This window comes from Lathamus discolor, chromosome 12 (genome assembly GCF_037157495.1).
Source record: "Lathamus discolor isolate bLatDis1 chromosome 12, bLatDis1.hap1, whole genome shotgun sequence".
Taxonomy (NCBI): domain Eukaryota; kingdom Metazoa; phylum Chordata; class Aves; order Psittaciformes; family Psittacidae; genus Lathamus; species Lathamus discolor.
In genome coordinates, this window is record NC_088895.1 from 6266002 (window position 1) to 6288134 (window position 22133).

Sequence of the window (22133 nt, forward strand, 5' to 3'; positions counted from 1 at the left end):
TTAGCCTAGATCTTCTCTGCTGGAAGATACTGCTTGAAGAAAAGAAAGAATACAATAGAATTTTATCAAATATAGTGGCATAGGGAGGGTGAATAGAGAACATTTGCTCACTGTCTTTACTTGTTAAAAAGGCTGGGGGGATGAAGGGACAGGGTGGCGTACTTGGAGTGAAAGGGCAGCATTGTCAGGCGGTGGAATTTGGTACCACAGAGGATTGCAGATATTACAGATAACGTGATTAAAAAAAAACACCAAGCAAGTTAGAAAAAGCTGTTGAACCCTACATCCGGATGAGAGTCCTGTGGTGGCAAACTCATGGAAGGTGAGAGAGACCACTAGAGAAGCACTAGGGGATGTTCCCTTTTAAACTTTACGTTATGTATTTGCCTTGGTCACTGACAGAGCGAGATCACGGAGCTTATGTTGCTTTGATCTGACATGGTTCAACTGTGCTTTCTGTGTTGCACCTAATTACTCTGTTTTTTATAGTAGCTCTACCTTTTTGATTTTAAAAACCAAAACAAGCAAAACAAAAATACCCTCTTCAAAATGCAAACCACCTGCTGGTTGTACAAGTTTGTCACAATTCCAGGCAGAGTCCTTGCTGTTCATGTGCTGGTCTGTTCCCAGTATTGGCCACACGATCCGTTCTCTTTACATTCCTGCTGCTGTTTGTCAGCTTTTCCTAATGCTGGACTGGTCAGCTCTGACTATTGCTGTGGGATTTCAGCAGCTGTTACCACATCAGATCCCTTCGAGGCATTAACCCATTCCTGAAGGAAAAGGAGTAAAATCTAGGATGACTGTGCAATAGAAGCAGAAAAGAACAGTTTGAGTGTAGCTCTGTTATGTGCAAATAAAGGCAATAAATAAAACCAGGCTCAGTTGTGTTTTAACACAAGTAAGATGGTCATGAAAAAGAAGGTAAGCTCACCGTATGGTGAAGTAGTATAATATGACCTTAGTGGGTACTGCTGTAATTTCTTTGTAAAAACAGCATGCCACTGCAATCTGTGCTTCCTGGTGCAGAATATGGTAGTCTGTATGACAGAGCATATGCTTTTTCATAACCTGAAGGGAACTCTGGTGTTGTATTAATACCACATCTAAAGTTTAAACAACAGAATTGGAGAGAAAACCAGTACATGTTAGTCATTGTCTGATGAATGCTGAACTTGCACTAACTTGTTTCTTTTAGGGCTGTTCTGCAAGTCTGTGTTGGCTATGTACGTGTGCATGCTTACGAAGTTGATTATTGTACATAAACTCAAAACACAGCTACTGTGAAAATGAATAACAAATCACACTGTCAGAAGAAGGAAAGCAGAAAGTTTGTTCACCTTCAGCGATAATGCTGTTAGCTTTTTTTCTTTAGTGGTGTTATCTCTTCTGGAGCTTGGAGTCCTGCACGTTGTAACAAGAGCGCCTTCTTTCTTTTCCCTTAAAAGTGATCTTGACCTCTGGGTCATAGATTCAGATTCCGGGAAAGAAATATGAGTCTCCATCTATTGACAAAATTTGTCTATAAACCCTCTATCTTGTCCTGAGCAGCTGAAAGGCTCAGGGCAGAAATGCAGAACCTGAAGCTTTCTCTTTCCTGAGGCTGTGCTGCAGATTTAAATGAGACTCACAGTTCTTTATTTCCACTCAATAGGGTAGCTGCTTTGTTAAATATGTTCAGTTGCCACAGGCCAAGAGCTGTCTGCCCAACCAGGGCACAGCTGGTCTGTGTGCTGCACCCCGCACACCGGGACCTGGGGCAGAGCTGGCCTCACCAGCTTCTCTCTCCTCCTGCCCTGCTAATGCAGCTGGTGAGAACACTGCTAACAGCCAAAAGCCTCTTCTTGCAGCTTCGGCCTTGATGCCTTTCTCACTATATTGTGTTTCTTCTTTTCAGATTAACCTGTTCCTGCTCTAGGCAGCAGGGGCTTTTTGTCATTTTAATGAGCTTTCTTTGTCATTAATCTTCCTTTCCATCCCATGTCCATTTTTTCTACTTCAGAGATTCACAGACATCCTCTGTAAGCCATTTCTTTCTCCTCACTGTGGACCTGAGAGTGTCTTTCTTTTGTCTTAATAATAACAAATCATAGCACTTTGCTTAAGAATAATGCTGTAATTCTGCACAAGTCTCCTTGCCTGTAGTCTTGCAGAGCTTTTTGCTGAGGAGAAAGAGATTACAACAACTTTGTCTGCCTGCATAATTATTTTTCTGAAGTCCTCTACAGCTTCTTTGCTTCTGTCCATAGAGGAGACTCTTCTGATTATTTGTACCGATTCACTTTATCTAAGCTGCTAATTGCACACAAGGCAGCTGCTCTGTTTCTGTAGCCTGGGAAAACCTTGACATGCTTAAAAGGGTTCTTTTTGGTTTTGTTGTCTAAGGATTTGGGTTTGGTTTGGTTTTTTTTGGGGGGGGGGGTTTATTTGTTTTGGTTTTTTTAATACATATCTAAAGTCAGAGGAGTGATCCCATGCAGCCTGGCTTACAAATTTCATCATTGCCTTTTCTTCAGTCCCTCTGTTTAAGTCGTCTGCTGTATCTTGTTTTTCAGATGTAGCTTTTAATCAGCTGAATCACTTCTTCCTTGGCTGATCTATCAGTCGTTTCACAAGGTGTCCCTCAAGGAAGATAAAGGAGTAGGTTGCCAGGGCACAGGGAGGTTTCTGGTAGGGTTTCCATTACAGTCTTTATTGACTACAACATATTATTACTTTACATTTTTAATATTATCACTGTACACAGCTGTTAAAGAGTAAACTATTATAAAGTGCATCAGAGGAACCTACAATCTGTTTGCCACTCCTACGTTTGATGCCTCAGTTTTTCTGAGAGTACAAACTTCCATGCAGATACGTTCTGTGGAAATTGATCATTATCATAAACCAGTATTTTCTGGTGGTAGCAAAAGCATATGAATGTGTCTAATGTGCCACACCACAAGCCTGCCATGTACCCTGGGGAAAGCAAGAAAGGAGCAGCTGCTGTACACTAAAACACCGTCTCTCTTCACATTTTCACTGCTCTTAATTTACCCCTGGGGAGAGGACACTAAATGGCTCTGAAGGCCATGGAGCCTCCTCACCAGAGCATAGCTAAAACCACTTTTCTTTGTGCTGAACTCACTGGTCTAGATCAGAGTTTATTTTAATTTTCATGATTAGATAAAACTATTCCTGATAGAGGGTTAAGAATATTATTTTTTTAAGCCCATGCTTCCTTCAGCAAGCTCTAATCTCTCTGGTCTGCCATTATCTTGTGAGTGGGTTGGAAGTTTCTCATACAAAGATGCAGTTACGATGGGAGCTTTTGTGAACAGGGGTATTGATCTTCGCTACAGGTGTTGGTCAGTAATTTTTATTTCTGGAAATATTGATCTTTTTGTTTTCTGGTCAGTGCGGGCTGGAGCAGAGCATCTGCCACCTCTCTGGCAGAGAAGGGGTGAAGTAAACCCACAGTGGAACGTAAATCATGTGCCAGGAACATCTTTTTTTCCCCCCAAGCCTTTATTCTTCCTGGCTCCTCACAGTGTAATTGGTTACTCCTTGTACTTAATGCAGACCCTTTTCTTTGACCTTTGTGCAATAATTGGTTTCTAAAAATCCAGGTTGCCATCACCAGGTGTCTAATCTGCCTTCTTATGTTTCCTAATTTCTTTAAAACCAGATTTGTGACTTTGGACTGGCTCGTGTTGCAGATCCAGATCACGATCATACAGGATTCTTGACGGAATATGTGGCCACACGTTGGTACAGGGCTCCTGAAATCATGCTGAATTCTAAGGTAAGAACCACAGCACAGGCTGGTGCTTCTGGTGCTGGTCATTCACCTGCAAGTACTGGTCTTGCTTTACCCCCTGCTGTGTTTTTAGGATCAGAACACATGCGTAGTCTTGAGGAAGTGTGGTAATGGACAACTGCTGGCTTGCAATAAGTTTCTGATTCCAGATACAATTATTGAATACTACAAATGAGACATTACATTTATGTGCTCCCACATGTCCAGTTCCTTGCCAGCTGGGATGCTTCTTTCCATCAAATGCTCTTCCACAGATCAGGGTAGAAGTGTTAGTAGGGAGAGCGCTTTACAGCTGCCTTCATCAAGGCTTGTTGCTAATGTTGCCTTAATGTTATCTTGACATCTTAATTTATGTTTAGAATATATATGAGGGTGAATCTGACTCTGAAGGCATGTGATCATTGTTGTGTGTCAATCTTAATTGCATTCCCATACTCGTAATGAAATCGTGTCTTTGATTTCTTTATACTTGGATTTATTCTTATGTTCTTCTGTGGCTGCTTTAAGGTGTGTCCAGTCCCTGTATGGTGTGAGTAATGGGTGTCCCTCAGAACCTTCAGCCATACTCTTGTTAGCAAAATACCTATATGACATCTGTGCTGTGGCGGAATTTAACATTCCTTGAGGATGATGATGTTTCTGTAGGTTTGCTGCTTTGCTGGCGGCTGGCTGGGATTTGCTGTGGCAATAGAGTGTGTAATGCTTTTAGAAAATAGTCATCTGAGCAATTGAGGGGGTTTTACAGCTTCTTGTGTTTTAAACTCACATTGAGGCCATAAACATAGGGCAACTTCACCTTATTTCCAGGTATCCTCATATTTATTTGCAGCCTTTATAGAAGATATTCTGTGTGTTTCTTAAGAAGTGATCAGCATAAAGTTTCCTGGCCTAAAGCCTGGATTCGTTTTAGAGTAATAGTGTCTTGAAAATAAATAATCAAGTGATCAGGTCCTGCGAAGCCTTCCGTGGATTCAGCAGAGTTTTTGGCTTCGTTTGGAAGCTCTCTGCTAAAAGGAGGGGGGCAGTGGGCTGTGGGGGAACAAGGCAAGATAGTTCCTGGGACCAGGGCTTCTAGAGATGAATGGGCCCCATGTGGGCTTCTGAATAAAAGCCTTCTCTTATGGATAGTGCAGGTTACCTATACACATTCTCCTTATATCCCACTTACAGTGTTGGCCTCCTCACATCATGTCTACGACTGGCTTACCTGTTGTGTTGCAAATTGACTAACCAATGGTCTGTGGTGCCCTTTCACCCCTTTGCTCAAGGCTTCTTATTTGTGTGGTGTTTGGGTCCTGTTGGAAAGAACAGGACCTGCATGTGTTTAGCACACTGTAATTGTGCTATTGTGAATTGGAATTCAGAAGAATAGCTTATTTCCAAAATTTGTTAGTTTAAATTCGCTATAAAATCAGGGAGTCTCAGAATTTGCAGTTGTATGTGTATATGTGTAGCTGAATGTAGAGAATCCTTTTGGAAAAGCGTATCTTGCCTACTTCAGTTCTTGCTACCCCTTCAAAGTACTGTTATGATGTACGGTTCTGAATTATTTCATTCTGTACAGAAAAAACAAAGAGCATTAACAAGCATGACTCAGATTTAAAAAGCTGTATTTGCGTGCACTTCCACAGATTACTGAAGTAACATGTTGCTGCAATTATGCAGAAATCCTTTGACGACAATGTGTTTTCACTTTACTTGCAGGGTTACACCAAGTCTATTGACATCTGGTCGGTTGGCTGCATTCTGGCAGAGATGCTCTCCAACAGACCCATCTTTCCAGGAAAACACTACCTTGACCAACTCAACCACATCCTTGGTAAGAGTCATGTATAATGGCATTTCCACATCCATCTGCCTCTCTACCAGCAGGGCCGGGCTTGGTCACTCCTGTCCTGCTCTCGTAGCTCAATGCAGGGAGCTGTAAGTGCATCACCTGGTCCCTGCAGTGATTTCTACCACAAATCATTGAACTGGCGTGGCAGATAAAGGCTACTCAGCAATTTATTTGCTATATCAGCAGAGATGTTTTTAAAATAGAAAATAAAATTAAAAAGGTCAAATTAGGTCCAGGTCAAGGTGGTTTTCATGTTTCTATAGATACGCCATGTAATGGATGTTTTAAACAGATTGCTGATCATTAGAAACTTATGCCTTTGTTTATTTATAAGAAGAAATAAATCCTTTTTATGAAGGTTTCTAAAAAAATTCCCAGTTATTCTGTATTGTTAAAGCATTTAGTCTGAAATCATCTTCCCTGCAGTTTTACTGTTGAGTTTAGCAATTGTGATATAACTGTTTAATGTGCTTTTCATGGAATGCAGCACTGTTTGTATTTATTTTTAGGTATACTTGGATCCCCTTCCCAAGAAGATTTGAATTGTATAATAAATTTAAAGGCCAGAAACTACTTGCTTTCCCTACCACACAAAAATAAGGTACCATGGAACAGGCTGTTTCCAAACGCTGACCCCAAAGGTATTTTATGCTCTATTACGTTGTATCAGAACATAATGACAGGGTAGGAGTTTTAAAACCACCCTAAGAATTTATGTGTATTGGAAACAGAATATGCAGGCCCCTTAAAATGGCAGTATAAAGTTAATAAAATCATAAACCAGTATGAAAACCTCATACTGGCTTATTTTTGTAAAGCGGTTATTAGTAACTCCGAGATTACGTGTTGATCTTTATCTGACAAGTGAAATGTAAATCTTAACTCCTGCTACTGTCTCTGAAAGCGCGATACGTTACTCAGGTACTGAACATGGGCATTGGATTCTGACACAGGCACCAAACGAATCTTGGACTTTGTTTCTAAAATCAGATATGAGAGCACTGCTTATTGCTAGACTCAGTACAGTTTGCACAGACTGCATGTCAGCTCTGGATCAAACGGGATACTATCAGTTTAAGTGTGAAAGGTTAAAATTTAATGGGATTAAAAATTCCGTTATGATAAGTGGAGCAGAAGTTATAAAAGCAAGGCTGTAGTAAAGGGCAGGTATGATTTTGATTGGCCAGATAGCTGTTAACTTGGCTTTTGAATTCACCTTCATACAGTGTAAGGGCGGCTGTATTCACAGGACAGTGCCCTTTCACCTGCTCTGACACAATTCAGAAGTCACTTTTTTGACTGATAGAATAATTTGCTCCCAGTGAGTACGATCAGGTAGTGAACTACCGCATAAAAGCTGATTTCTGCAGATGGGGCTGTGTAGAGCTGATTATCCCTGAGAGAAACAGCAGTGATTTATTCTGCTTTTGTAATAGTGCTCATCAGTGTGAAAATTTCTGCCATGGGCTTCTGACAGCTCAGACTGTAGCAGTGCTGGTAACACTGAGCTGCTGGGGAGCATGCCATTTGCATGACTTCTGCAGCGCCTTCCCATCTGCATCTTTGGAGTAGCTTTAGAGCAGTTTTTCAAAGGGCTGTTTGGCGGTCACTGCAGTGAAAAGCAGTGTGCATGATGTGCTGTAGCACAGCTTGAGCGTGTGAGTTCCAGTCTTTGAGAACTGCATCACAATATCTCGTGTTAGTGGCTGTGCAAGTTTGCGGCTTTTTCAAGCTGCCATTGAACACAGTGGCAAAGTTCAGTCTCGTCTGCAGTGCTTGGTACACGTCTCATCCTTGTGCAAAGCTACAACTGTTTCTCTACAGTAAAAAGCTTCTATTAAAGTTCTGTGTCATAAATTACGTGGTGAGGAGGACTGGAATTTGGGATACTGCAGGTATCTCTGGACTTCTTGCTATAGTAATCATTCTGTTTTCTTGGAAAAGGAGAATGTTACTGCAGTTGTTCAGCTATTGAGATTTGTAACATTTGTCCAAAATTTCATCAGGCCTCACTCTCTTACTGGATCTTCAAGTTGTTTGTGAATTCTTTATGAGATGGCGAAAACAGATTTTGCCTGTATCTCAAGAATATGAATGTATTTGCCTCCTGGCTGGAGAGTGTGTCCTGGGCTGTTGGTTGCACTAGGATAGCTACTGTGATGGTCTAGAACTAATGACTCTTCTGGATGACATTTCCTTCAGTAAACAGCCAAGTTTTCTTTTCAGAATAAGCACATATTCTTGATTACTTACTTACTTCAGTAAAGCTCTGTCTTTATTTGGATTTTTGGCACAAAGATTTGAGTGAAGCCCAAAGACCAGATTGGGCCAAAGGCAGCTGTAGCCAGGGAATGAGGTGGGCAGACAGAGGCCTGAGCTGCAGGAAGCAATCTGTTGCTTCTGCTACTGCTCCTACAGCTGGGGAGCTCCTGATGTAAATGGAAATCAGCCCAAAACTTGGAGTGAAGTGTATATTCTGTGGAATATTGGTGTTTGTAACAATTTTATACCTTGGGGTGTGTATCTAACTCTTGCTCACTTTGTTTTTCCCTCTTAGCACTTGATTTGTTGGATAAAATGTTGACCTTTAATCCTCATAAGCGGATTGAAGTGGAACAAGCTTTAGCCCATCCTTATCTGGAGCAGTATTATGATCCAAGCGATGAGGTAAAGACACTGTTAAAATGTCAGTGTTAATTTAATGGTTTAACGGGTTATTTTCTTCGTTAGTTTGTTAGTTTAATGGCAGTGTTTCTGCTGTTCTAAGGGAGTTGAAGAATTAAGTGCATCAATTTACCAAAATTTTGTATTTCTTGTTCCAGTGCAACATTTTGGAGGCACAACACAATAAATAGAGGCTAAGGTGTACTCTCCTGAAAACGGAACTCCTCAGCTCACTATGGTCTTACTTAATAATGTCTGAGATGGAGGGGAATGAGTTTCCCATCAGATTACGCATTTAAAACCCCTGAATGTGAACTCACTGTGGTTTAGAATGCAAATCTGATGAGATTCCAGGTTACTTTTGGTACAGAAGTAGACGAGGAAAAAGATAGTTTTCCTTAAAGAACAGATATGTTTGTTCTGACAAATACAAGTGTTCCAGCTAATTTTTCTTCAGGTAGATACTAAATTACGAGCCTTTAAGAAATTTTTAACTTGTGGTTGAAATTTTTGTAGCTACTTACGGTTTGATTTAAAATGTGGTAAATTAATATATAAAGCACACAAAAGACTAACAGCACGAGTTCTGCCTTGAAGACTGCACAGGATTAAGCACTTCTTTGAAGCGCATCTTCAGTTTTTTTTTTTTCCCCATACAAGGAGTACATAAAATTAAGCAGAACAGTAATATTCATATTAAAAAAGCAATAACATTTCTTTGTATTATTAAGCCTGTAGCTGAAGCACCCTTCAAGTTTGATATGGAGTTGGATGACTTGCCGAAGGAGAAGCTGAAAGAACTGATTTTTGAGGAAACTGCTAGATTCCAGCCAGGATATCGATCTTAAATTGTGCATAGGTAAAGTCCCAGCAGCACGAGAGCACCTGGGCAGGGGGAGAGGTTTTGGATTTTATTGCCACTAGTGAAGTGTTGAACTGGCCTTTCCTATTGGTACGGTAACTGCCTGTTAAAGGAGAACTTTGTGGTTACTCATGTGATCTCAGTCCTAGTCTGTTACTGAAGAAACAGTTTAGTTTTGCTTGCCCCATGGAAGGGTCTATGGGGAATCCAGCCAATTAATTGTCAGAGCTGTAACCTAAAAACCAGGCAACCGTTTAAAGAATAGGAATTACGTTAAATACTGCTTCTTGGAATGAAAGCTAACACTTTGAAATGCAAATTTTATTCAAAAAACATTTTAAGGGGAAATGTTGTTTGTATACTGCAAACTGTTTTGTTATATGACTTCAGATGCTTTAAATAAAAATGGAAATCTTCCTTAAATGTAATATACAGAGGAAAAAATCCCTTAAATTAATGTAAAGGGAAAAAATCCCATGAAGCTTCAGTATGATTTCACTTCAGGTTTAAATACCTCTGACATAGTGTAAGTAAATAAGAATAGGTATCTAAATATTCAAAAATTGGTTGATTAATCTTTCTAATCTTTTGAAGATTTAGAATTCTGATTCAGAATGTAATGATATGCACTGCCTGAGGTTTTTTATTTTAAATCCATTAACTTAACCGGTCTTCATATAGCTTGAGGCTTGCAAGTCTCAACTTCATACAAAATTGGTCAAATACTGACCTGAATAATCTTTGTAATACTTGTGAAATCTCTGTGATACCAAAAGTTTAAAGTATTGAAGTTTTCTGACTGGAAAAGAAAAACAAACCAAAGAGGACAGCTGAGCACACTGTGTTGCGCTCAGAAAACATCAGTGATACACAATACAATTGCTCACTATCCGCTGACCAATACCCAGCCCAACCTGAGCAGCGGTCAGTCCCTTCTGGGTGACTCCCCCTTAGTTTATATACTGGGCATGAGGTGCTGTGCTATGGAATACCCCTTTGGCTAGTTCAGGTGAGGAAACTTCAAAATACATTTGTTTTTAGTTAACTAGGGTAACTTCTGTTGCCACTGGCTTGAATATTCAAATGTGTAGAAGCTCACAAACGAAGTAATCTAAGTCCTTAGAAATACCGTATTTTGCTTATTGAAGTGTGCTGACTAACATTTGCAACTCTTTTAATAACTGAAAGTAAGGTAGATCTGAGGTTCACACATCTGGCTCTTACTAGTTGGGTATTGCCCATAGTAACAGATCTGGACACATTACTGGGCGTGGCGTTTATTTCCCATCAGTGTTTTCTAGAGCTCATTATGTACAAGAGGCAGGAGCAGTGCACGCAGACAGAAATGTTTAGGAGTAGGACAAAGCCTGTTACTAATAGGCTGTAGTAACACAGAAGGTAGAGCAAGTAGCTACCGTTGTGGTGAGCTGTCGTTTCTGATCTCTCCTGCGTGCCTCTTTGCCCAAACCATACTTCCCTAGGTTGTATTAGGGATTAAGGGATAAAAAGATTAGGGATAAAGATACCAATGATCCAGTGCTAATGGAAATTTCTGGTTGGCTAAAACGTTACCTTTAATTGTTACTACAAAGAGTTGATTTGGCCAACATGATACTGAAATTTAAATGTTGCACTGAGCTTGGTAACGATGTGCTGGTAGTTTGTCCCAGCCATTTGTGGTTAGACTTATGAGCTGCTCCTCATCACACCAGTTTAAACATAAGTAGCTGACATTCCAGTGAGGGCCAGTCCACAGGAGCTGGCTTAAAACAGGCAGTAATGGTCTCTTCCTTTTCTGCTCCCACCCTGTGCTTTACCAGCTAGCTTGTCTCACTCAAACTTCCCCTGTGGCTGTAGTCAGGACATTGAGAGGCAGTGTGAAAGTATCAGGTGCCTCATACAACCATGTAATGTACTTAATTCATCAGTTAAGTACTGCACTTCATTCACTAGTTATGATTAATCTTCCCAGTCTTTTGAAGATTTAAAGTTTTAATTTAAAATGTAACATAGTGATATCCACTGTCACTTTTTTTTAACATGTATCGGTGCTGCTGTGTCTGATTCATATCAATCATAGTGTGCATAAAGCACAGAAATAGGAAAGTATGCTTATTTTAAAAGGCAATGTTAAAACTTTCTGAAATATATCTCTGCTCTTTTTTGTAGGACAAGGACTAAAAGGACTGGGCATGCTCAAACGTTGCTGTTCCTCTTCCCAGTTCTTTATTGTTGGTCATGTCTTGTGGCCTCTCTCAGCTTATCCACTAACTCCTTTGAGCCATTCAGGAGGGCAGTTCCTGGTAGTTTTGGCTTTTCATGCTTTCAATGAATCTTTTAAGCCTGAAGAATTGTAATTGACACTCCTATGCGTAATGCCCATGTTGACCTGTGGCAGTACTGTACTGTAAGTGCACCTACTGCTGGCCGTATTTTAACTGCTTGCTTTCTGGTTTGAAAGATGCAGTGGTTCCTTTCACTCCCGGATCAGTATCCACGAAGATAATTCATTAACCTGTAAGACGTTTACACCATGAACTATGGGTTTATGACTTTACTGAAGTCGCTGGCATTTATTTTGTTTTGTTTTTTTTTTAGAAAAGCTACTATTCAGGGCACTTTAAGTCAGTGACATCCCAGATTTTTTTTGCACTTCCTTTTTAAATAGAAATGGTTACACCCAGCTGGGGTTATACCGTTGTGCTATGGATTGCAGCATAAGTCGTGTTCATGTTAATCTTGCTTATGCACTTTGGGTGTCCTGTGCTGTACATACAGGTATTCTATACAGCGTAAGAGCCACATAGAAGCCCAACTTAATTGAATTCATACAAGAAACATTTTTTTTTCCATGTATTGATGAAATTTGTACCTTTTTCTCTCTGCCTTTTCTAAAAGAGATCATTTAAAGTTTAACCATGTTGGAGGCATAGTACTACTTGTGCAAAGAGAATGAGTGGCAGCTCGCCAACTTATAGTTACTCACCGTGTGGTGGAAGATTAACAAAGAACATAATGGCATGATGACCTAATGGTGAATGCTTTTCTCTGTGGAAGGCATCCATGTCTGGTGGCAAGCGAGAAACCAAAATACGATGTTAATAAACTCAGTCTACATCCTGCATACCAATGAAACGCTTCAAGTGAGGATTGATAGTTTTTACATTTGAGTCTAATCACTGACATTCAGAATTCTTGCCGAGAGGAACACTGCATCTTTAAATGAGAAAGTTTGATTTTACTTTTGCTCCTACAGCATGTCAGCATCTCAAGTTCATTTCTTGCAACCTACACTATGGTGATTTGTAATCAAGCCTCCATGAGCTCGTGACATGAAGTACTGTTCTGTTGTCAAGTACTATCAAACTTTTCTGATAATGCTGAGTTAGGACAACCAAACAAAGCTAGCACTAAATCATGTTTAAAATTGTATACCTTTTAATGATCTTTTCAAGTATTTGTTACTGAAACTGTATAATGTGGAGTTTACTAGGTGTTATGTTCCAGTGCAGTGCCTCCTTTTCTTTCCCCACTGCTCTCTGTGGTGAGAAATTTGCCTTGTTTAAAATAATTACTGTGCCCTCGCATGACTGTTAAAGCTTTCTGTGCAAAGATGATTGTCTAAGTGCCACATGCCTATGATTGAGAAAAAAAATAATCTATTGTTACCTCTGAGTTGTGTTCAACTGAAATGCTATTCAACAAATAACTTAGGAAAAATAGTTCTATTTTTAGCTTTTCATATCTCTGCTGTCTTTTTCTCACTTTATTTTGGCAGCAGTGAAGAATGGATTGTATAAAGACTGCTTGCTAATATGAACAAAATGCACTTGTAATTCCTGGAAATAAATTTAAATCTTATATCTTCACATTAACATTAAGAATTAGTTTTTGGTTTCCTCTTGGGTAGTGTGTTTGAATGGAAATCAGGTTCAATTGCTACTGTAGTACATAAGGATGCTGGCTGGTTAGTAACTCCAGGCTTCCTCATACCATTTAGTCTGCTCTTCACAGAAATCTAGAAAGCCATTAACATAGACTTCAATAGAAAAGGGTGCTTACAGGATTCCATGTCGGATTTTTCTTTTTGCTCTAGTTTCAGTGTTAGTCTGCCCAAACTAATTTTTAATACGCATGGGTTCATCATTAAAGGGCATTTTCAATTCGGAAGTTCCTGTGGTACATAAGTCTCTGTGGCGGGGAACATACTAGGAGCATTGTCGGGACACTGCACAGGTGATGGTTGAATTGTGGTGTGAAACCTATGCTAAAACCATTTCTATTGAAATATGCACTTGACTGTTGATACTAAGTGTAGGAATGTCTCTTGACACTTCTACGCATCTTTACCAAAATGCTTTTTCTCACTCAGTTTTGAGAAGTCGAAATATTTCTAGAATCTCTGCTACTCGTATGATCATCATTACTACAGGATTCATTTTTGGCATGGTTGGAAAGATGACTGTTACCGAGATTAGTTTGTAACACCTCAGTTGTAATTTATTAAGGAAGAACTTGGGCAGCTTACTTCACCCTGCTCTTTCCCAATTCTTCTTTTTAATACATTCTTTCAGTGTGGATTTTTGGGGAGGTGTAGACTTGCCCTTGCGTTCTGTCTCTCCGCGTGAGAAGCCAAGGGTTTGCTTTACTGAACATCTGGTGCTTTTGGGCTTTCTTCTTTCACTATTCTCGCTGAATCCAGTTGGCCTCCATCAGTAACCACATTCATCAGTCTTTTGCAGAATTCAGTGAACATCGTTGGGTTGAATTTGACGTGTCAACAGGAGAAGCATGATTTTTATTATTTTTTGTCAGATTTGGAAATAGTTTAAAAGAAGGTGCCTATACCAACACTGTGTTAGGGCAGTGATTTCAGCATTGTGCATAGGTATTTTTTTCCTTACGTAGTTTTTATATTTTAGAGCAGAGAACAGCAACTCTTAATCAAAGTAACACGCGTATTTCATGGTAAAGATGCTTTGGGAATAAGGAATGTAAACAGTTCACTGTCAAAAACATTCCAACCTTACAGCTGAAGAAAAATATGCAAACAAAATTCTCACGGCTGCTTTGGCAAATAACTGTCCTGCCTGTCGCCAGGCTCTTCCTCATCCCTATTACACGTCTCACCAGTCTGCAGTGTGCAACACACTACATGGGCTGGGTGCTGTGTGAGCTGTCAGGAGCAGCAGTGGTGACAGAGCTCGGCAGTGGCCAAATGAAACCCAAGGAGTTGAGCACGGTTTTCCTTGCAGAATGAGAAAAACCTGTCGTTGCTGCCCACTGTAATATGCTACAGTATATTTATACCATGTCGAAGATGTTTGCTGAGCAACTGTACTATAGATTTGAACTTTATTAATATATATTTGCTTATGTTAGTGTAGTTTATATAGTCCTTGGTTATTGATAAATTTATTGTGTTGTTACAGCACCGTGATATGGTATAAATATAGGTCTATACATGCACACCATGTACTCATGAGTTTGGTCCTTTGCATAGTACTTTTATATTTGTACAGCGATGTCTTCAAGCAATCCCGGATTTTAGGGGAAATATTTTTGTAAATGCAGTGGTTTCAACAAAAGAGTCCAATCAATCCTTTTACTAAGTTTTAAATACATTTGTGGTTCCAAATGGTTTAGTTAACAATTGAAATCAAGACACTAAATTAGTGAAAAGTGCACATTAGTAAAGTGAAGCTTACAGTGGTTTTTGTAGCATGTGCTGTGATCAAACTAGGTGAAGCGTTGGGGGAAATGTTGGACTACCTTTGTAAATCTAGAACAAATTTCTAAAGGTTGCAGCTGGTTTACTTACTATTGTTGCCTTTTCTTGTGTTGTATCAGTGTAGAGCACTCTTAAAATACTCAAAACTGCTTTGTCTTTGCTTTGTACTGTTGGTGCCTTCTTAGTCATGTACCCCACAAGTCCTGCATAGCTGATTTAGTTAATGGTAAGTCTAAAATAAAAAGCAAAGGAAGATTTTATAAAAAGAAATCATTTTCTGTATGTTCTTATTCATTGTAACAATTAAACGTTTATATTGTGACAGATTTGTGATTTGGTTAATCTGTATAGATCAATTGTAAGTAGCAAAGGTTTATATTTCGTCTTATTCTTTTGATGTTGTAAACGTATGTGACTTTCTTTTTTAAATCAGGTAACTTAATGTTCTGTTTTGTTTTTGGCATCTGAATCTTGTAAAAACAAATGCAAAGAAAATCATTAAATTGTGTCCCTGTATTACCAAATCAGCATAGTGCTGTGCATATATAGAATGACTGGAATTTTGCTTTAAAATGAGCTGCTGTTTTATAAATCACGAATACACCGATGTGTATTTCATTGGCTTATCCAAAACACGACTGTCACTCGAGTGCTGCAGTAGTGAGTAGCCTACATTTAATATTTGTAAGTACTCAAGTGTGTTTGTTCCACTGTATGGCTGTACCAGTTTGAGATTAAATTAGGGCAAGCCATCGGAAAAACCACAGATGAAGTTAGTCTGTAGACAGGCAGAAATGCTTCATCTTCAGTGCAAGACAGTTATGAAATAAGGTTTTGAACTGTTGAGCACAGAGTAATCCATGTGGATTCCAGTGTGTCTGATGTCACGGGGTTTTTTGACATTGTGTAGTTATCACACTGCTCCCGTGAAGTCTTGAACATAATTACTTGAGCAATCCTGAGAGACCAAATGCTTTCATTTTACTACAGACAGGTTCCTCCCAAGGCCAGGGATTTGAGACCTGTGATTTCTGGGAGCAGTGCAGATCAGTTTGCATCACTGTAATGGGCTTTTAATGAATTTTTAATTTATTTTTTTAGCATAAAATCAGACTCTGCCAAAGAACTGAGCTCTTAAAAGGTGTAGTTGGATAATGGCAGCTAGAAACTTCTCTAGTTTATATGAAAGCACCGAAAACGTGACCTGAAACAAAAGATTGCTTAGCTGTAACTGGCAGGTCTGCAACAAGTCCAAGAATGGGCTTGTCAGGATTCATCTCCATCCCTTCTTTGGCTTTTACATCAAAGAATGCATTTTTTCCTCAGAAGATTACAGAATTTTGTTTCACCATAGGTAGGTTTATGCGTGTTCTGATGTTTTTGACTGTAGCTGCCTCTCACTTTCTTTATTCCCCTGGCAGAACGCTGTATTGACAGCAGTGTGTACTTCAGTGAGTTACTCCAACGTATGACTACAGTGCAGCTTGTCTCAGTGGAGGTTTTGACAAGCTGCTGATTGATGTAACACTTTTGCAATCCTTACTGAAGCAAGGTTAGTTTGAAATATGCCGATTTCCTGTATTTCACCAGAACTGGATCTGATCCTCTCTATCTGCAGGCTTTCAGCAGCGCAGGCGCGTTCAAGCTGTTGGAGTCAAAACCCACAGAGCTGGCCTGTGTCAGCGAGAGCCCCCGGCATGCTTTGGGAGCCGAGCTGCCTGTGTGAGGCCATGGTGCACCCACATACTTGTGGCAGCTTGTGAGGCACCACTTCTGAGCCTAAGCCCTGTTTGTTGAAAAGGTGCCTAGTGTAGGTTTGATGGCATCAAGCTTTGCAGGACTTCCTCTGCAGGTTAAAGATGCCAGCCTCCGTTGTGCACGTTTCATTTTCTGTTATTTTCTATTCAATAGCACTTGGCAATGGGTTAAAAAAATATCTATTTAAAACCCACTTGAGGCATGCAGAGGACTTACAGACTTCAGTGTATTGGTACGTGCCATGTTGATGGTATCTGATGTGTCCTTTCACTACACGTGAACCTCTTCAGCTACCTTCAGAAGAGTTCTAGAACTCTAGTTCTGAAGGCAGCTTTGGTGACTGCAAACCAGGGTCCTGGTGCTTTGCCAGGTGCCCAGTGTTCACATCCTCATCAGAAATGTGGCCCCACTCACGGGATGCTCATGTGAAAGCTGATCGTGGAAGGCAGAGGTGAGGACTGTTCAGTGACCCTGCTCTCCTTAGAAATCACTCTGTTGGCTTTCCTTCAGGTGCTTTCCAGACCTTTGGTTTTTCAGTGTGTCTTGCTAGTGACATTTTTTTTGTCTTATTCAAACTGGATCTAACAAAGTTATGGCTGTTCTAAAAGTCTTTCTTCTATAGGCTACGTGAGCTTTCTGATGACAAACAACAGGTTATTGATCCCATTAGTTAAACTGATGTAAATCCAGTGAAGAGGTATGCAGGAAAACTGGAAGTTCTGAGACTCCCGCTGTTGGAAGCACAGGGTGTGATCTGGTGACTGGATTTCTGGGAAGACAGTATAAAATTAAACATAAGAACAATGCATTTGGCCAAGATGTGGCATGAGACCCAGATCCATTGAGTTTCCTGGTTGCTGTTGGGAATTTCCACCTGAAGTCCAATGTTGTCTGGTTCAAACTTCTCTCTTTTTGACCTTAGATCTTTAAATAACCTTGAATACTGAAAGATTCCTCTTACTGCCCTGAAACTGCCTCTCATCTTCCTCTCAGCACATACACACACACAGAGCCCGTTTTTCTTAAGGTCTTTCTGTCTAATCCGTGTGCTAGAGAAATGCGTGATCCTTTTAGCTTTTCATTTTACTTGGTACAGAGGTAGCGTATGTTTGTACATGGAGACTCAAAAAGGAGCCCTGAAGTATTCTATTTCTGGTTTCCCAGAAGAGAAATACATACCTTGACAGCATGTTGTGTTCGCAGCATTTTCTCATCTATAAATAGTGTAAAAATGCTTCCATTTACCTTGTGAGTCTGTGAGTTCGTGTGGCACTCGACTGCATTAGCTGTCACCTGAAGTCCTGCTGCTCCACATCTCCTTCCACTGCTGCTCCGACTGAGCTGGCCTTTGCTCTCGTTGAGTTAATGTCTTCCAGCAGCACTTCTCTTCCTTAGGGCTTTATACTTTCCATGTTGGTGTTTTTCTCCAAAGTCCTTTGGCTGCTATGACTGACTCCATGGCTTCACTCTCTTTGTCCTCGCTGTTCTTCATCTCGCATGGCTGTAGATTACAGCCAGCCTCACAGCTCAACTTCTGCTTGCTTTTTATTCTGTTCTTCTGTAGAGCTGAGCCAAGGACACAGCTTGTGCTTCACAGAGCTGGGCCCTGGTTACAGTCGCTGGCGTTGGGGAGGGCGCCTGTGTTGTACAGTGCGGCCCCTCTCCTGCTGTCAGTCAGTCATTGCTATGCCCAGGATGGCACCAGCTAAGGCAGGGATTTGAATTACACCTTATGGTGTTAATGCTGCCCTTGAATACAAACCCCAGAAATAACAATGGAAAATGTCACCATCTCTTGCCAAGCTTCATCACATTGAAAAACTATTTCAAAATTCAGGCTTTTCTAGGAAAAAAGCCCACACCAAAACCCAAAGCTGTAAGGGAATGCCATAGAAATTCTTCAGTCTTGCAGTAAGAGCAAATCTAGAGATGCACCTTTTAGGGGGTTTTGGTGGTTTGCTTTGGTTATTTTGGGGATTTTTGTTAGATCCAAGAGTAAATGGCTTGTTCTGAAGATGTTTTTCTGCCTTAAAACTGCAAATGCAAAAATGCTGAATATTCAGTGTTTTGGCTTGAGACGCTGAAGCTGGAAGGTTTTTTAGTCAAGTCTCTCCTTGCTCACCCTTCATTGCCATAACTAGTACTTGAAAGGAAATTTTGACTATAATATCTTTCTTTGTTCCTGGAAGTGTTAAAACTCACAAATACTCTAACATGTACTTATGACATAATAGACTCAAGAGCTCAAACTTCAGACTTTTTAATGCATTCTGTGGTTTTGAAAAGTGTTTAGTTTTCATACATGTATATACTGTTGCAGGCTTTTTAATGAGGTATGCCACAGATGTGGAGGGAACACAGGCTTCTGCAGGCCAGCTACATACTCAGTAATACTTACATGCTTGTTGTCAATGCCGCTATAGCTACGGGTTCTGATTGTGTGTTTGCTCTCACATGCAGTGTAAGTGCAGCGCTGTAGACAAAATTGGAGGGATTAAGGAAAAAAACTTGTGGTCATTTCTTAAGCATTCTTTTGTAGCTAAACTTAATTTACAGACTTAGTTTTGAGCATATGTTTGGTATTTTGGGAGAGCTGTATTAAGCTGTTTTCACAGCTGACTTGATGACATTTCTCTTAAGTGTAACACGCCGTTGTTCCAGCATGGCAAAGGTCTGCATAATTCATGTGTGCTCAACTTAATCACTGGTTTTCTTCTTGTGACAATAAATGGCATTGTACCAAAAGCAATATATCCTGTCTGTAGTTAGTAGTGGAAATAATTATTACTGTGCGGCTTTTATTTTCATTGTCTTTCCAGCCACTAGCATGGATCATGTGCATTGACAGTTGCTCCAGGCTATTAAAGATGTCTGGGTGGGAAAAGGCCCTGAATAAAACTTGTTTGCTTTCTGGAAGCTGCTGCTGTACTTTGAAGCAGAAAAGCGTTGCACCTGATGCTGCATTAAGCTTATTTCCTTCTGAGTCTTATCATCAGAATACATCTAGATCTAGAGTGTTTCTCCGGAATTGCTCCTCCACGCTTTTCCTCTTGTGAAAGGCCCAGGCTCAACACCAGCATCGTTAGAGCCAAGGATTATCAGAGAGCGGAAGGGCTCCTTTTTCTCTGCTTGATTTTGGGATTCTGATAAGCTATGCTCAGCCTTATTAGATCACGGCACTGTAAAAAGACTTATGGAATGCTGCAACTGGTTTTGCTCACCAACTACTTAACTCGAGAGCAGATAAGACCACACAGGCAATATGCAATGCATGGGAACTCTCTAGTCTTAAGTTCTGCCCCTCCTGCCCTGCCAGTAGCAATTCTGTGCTACTGGCTCTGCAAGTAAACCAGCCCTGGAGAACTTTCCCTTCAAAGAGGGAAGCTTTGTTTTTCACTTCTGGGTGCTCATAAGGGCAAGATCCTAGGACAGTTGTCTCCCCGTCACTTGCATTTGACTGCTAGTGTGTAGATCCATTGTACTAATATGTCACTGTACAAAAACCTTAATGCTGTAGAAATAACAGGGCTGAAGAACTTGCTCTTCTCAACGTGTATATTCCTCCTCGCTTTCAAAGTCTCTGTAGAAAAATACCTACTTTCAGTTATGACTGACTGGCTTTTCTGCATTCTCTGTGCACATTTTTCTCTGCTGCCTCCTACTCTTCTTAGATGTGACTTATTTTACTGCTAATTGTGTTATAAAAACTGTAGTGTACTACAGGTGTCATGTGGTAACTTGTAAATAAAATTACTGTAAACACATGGTCAAGTTATTTGTGGTGCTGCTCTGTAAATGTGGGACATTACCTCCGCTGTAAACCTCAACTGTGCTTTCCTGAAGGACCTGCACATTGCACTTAGGGATCATAAAGCTGGTGTCGGTGCTTTCATGAGAAACCTTGTAGTGAGCAGCCTCCACAGCAATCTGGTAACAAGCTCCAGGCAAAGAGAACGTTGACAGCAATCATTTCTAGGCAGTAACTTTGCAGTATAATTTGCTGGATGACAGCAAATCAACACTTACGTTAACTGATTGTCAGTGGAGCAATAATATGTTTTAATGTAAATATCTCTTAATTTCTGTAGCAAGCAGAGAGCACAAGATTATTTACAGTTGGGAGCTGATTAGGAAACTGTTGCTGTGGCAGCGCTTTGTCCTTGGAGCCTATCAGCTCTAGCAAAGCACTGTCTGTTTCCTATGCAATTGAGATCGTGGCGGAAAAAGGGGAAGAGGTCTGACCTGTGCAGCGAACACAAAGTGCTGTGTTTTGGTTAAAAACCCCAGACGGGCTGCTGTGCTGCGCTCCCTTCATGGCTGGCATGCTGTCAGCAATGGAGCAACAAAGGCTGTGTGGCTCCAGGGCTGTGCAGGCCAGAGCAAAGGTACGGCAGGCGCTGCTGAGGCTGTGTCCATGGACAATGCTCCCTTCCTCGTCTAGAAACAGAGGAGATCTAATTAGCACTCAGATATTAAGCTCTTCTGAACAATTTGCCTTCGTGTGTGTGTTGTGAAGGGCCTGTCACTGGTCTGTGTAGCAGAAGATGAAATGTAATGTTTCAGGCTTTTCATGCCTTTTCTTTGTGGGATGAATGTTTTAGTCCTACAGGGTACTTTCAGGAAGTAATCAGATGGCTGTATTTTCTGCAGTGCTGCAGAGACAAGCAACTTGTCATTGCCAGCTACTTGAGCCTCCCCTCAACCATCTTTTGTGTACACAGGTAAAACCCCTTCTGCTCCATGCCATGGAAGAGCCTGCCCAAGCTGGGGCAGGTGGGATGGGAACAGGATATTTGAAATAGAGGGTCCTTAATGCTGTTCCTCCTGTTGGGATACCTCTATGGAATCCTCCTCTGCAGTTCTCTCTTCTGTCCCTCTGGCTTCATGCCATGGCTTTTCCTGTTGGTGCAGACCTGCTCTTCAATGCCATGTTTGTGACTGATCAGATTTTTCTCCCTCTCTGCTCTTTCTATTCATGTGGAAGCAGAGCTCACTCCGACTTCTAATTCTGCAATCAGTTTGGTGTTTGGGTTTTGTTCTGGTGAGAGCTGTTGGTGGTCATTACAGGCAAATGACGCTTCCTCATGAGACAGTCATAAAAGCCTCGGCAGGCACCTTTGCCTGTGCTTGCTTTGTTTCGTACAATGGGGTTGACAGCAAGACGAACTGGAGCAGATTTCTGCTTTCCTTGTGTGCTGTGGCGGCAGTCATCGAGGGCTAATTTGGAAGAAACTGGTTTTAGAAAACTGCTCACATTTTGCAAACATTTTGGGTATTCAGCTTTAAAAGGAATTGTCCTGATGATCTGCAGTGTGAGTGCAGTTATTAGAAGGGATGGGCTATGGAGCTGCAGTGACAGGCACACAGTGCTTGCATGTAGTTTGGGGGTCTCCTGAAACTGCCCAGGAGGCGAAAAACAAGAAGTTGTAACTCTTTTAAAAGCAACTGAGGAGCCAAAACCTGCTTTGTAGTGCTGTCTAAA

General features: G+C 40.7%; 1 protein-coding gene across 1 annotated transcript in view; it reads left to right on the forward strand.

Moving 5' to 3' along the window:
* MAPK1 (mitogen-activated protein kinase 1) overlaps nucleotides 1–15417 on the forward strand; it is a 34288-nt gene extending 18871 nt beyond the window's left edge. Inside the window, exons 4-9 of the mRNA XM_065693080.1 lie at nucleotides 3668–3784; nucleotides 5504–5618; nucleotides 6146–6277; nucleotides 8194–8303; nucleotides 9032–9159; nucleotides 11332–15417. Coding sequence (XP_065549152.1) covers nucleotides 3668–3784; nucleotides 5504–5618; nucleotides 6146–6277; nucleotides 8194–8303; nucleotides 9032–9148 — 591 coding nt within the window. The 3' untranslated portion in view covers nucleotides 9149–9159; nucleotides 11332–15417. The remainder of the gene's footprint in view (nucleotides 1–3667; nucleotides 3785–5503; nucleotides 5619–6145; nucleotides 6278–8193; nucleotides 8304–9031; nucleotides 9160–11331) is intronic.
* The last annotated feature ends 6716 nt before the right edge of the window (nucleotides 15418–22133 follow it).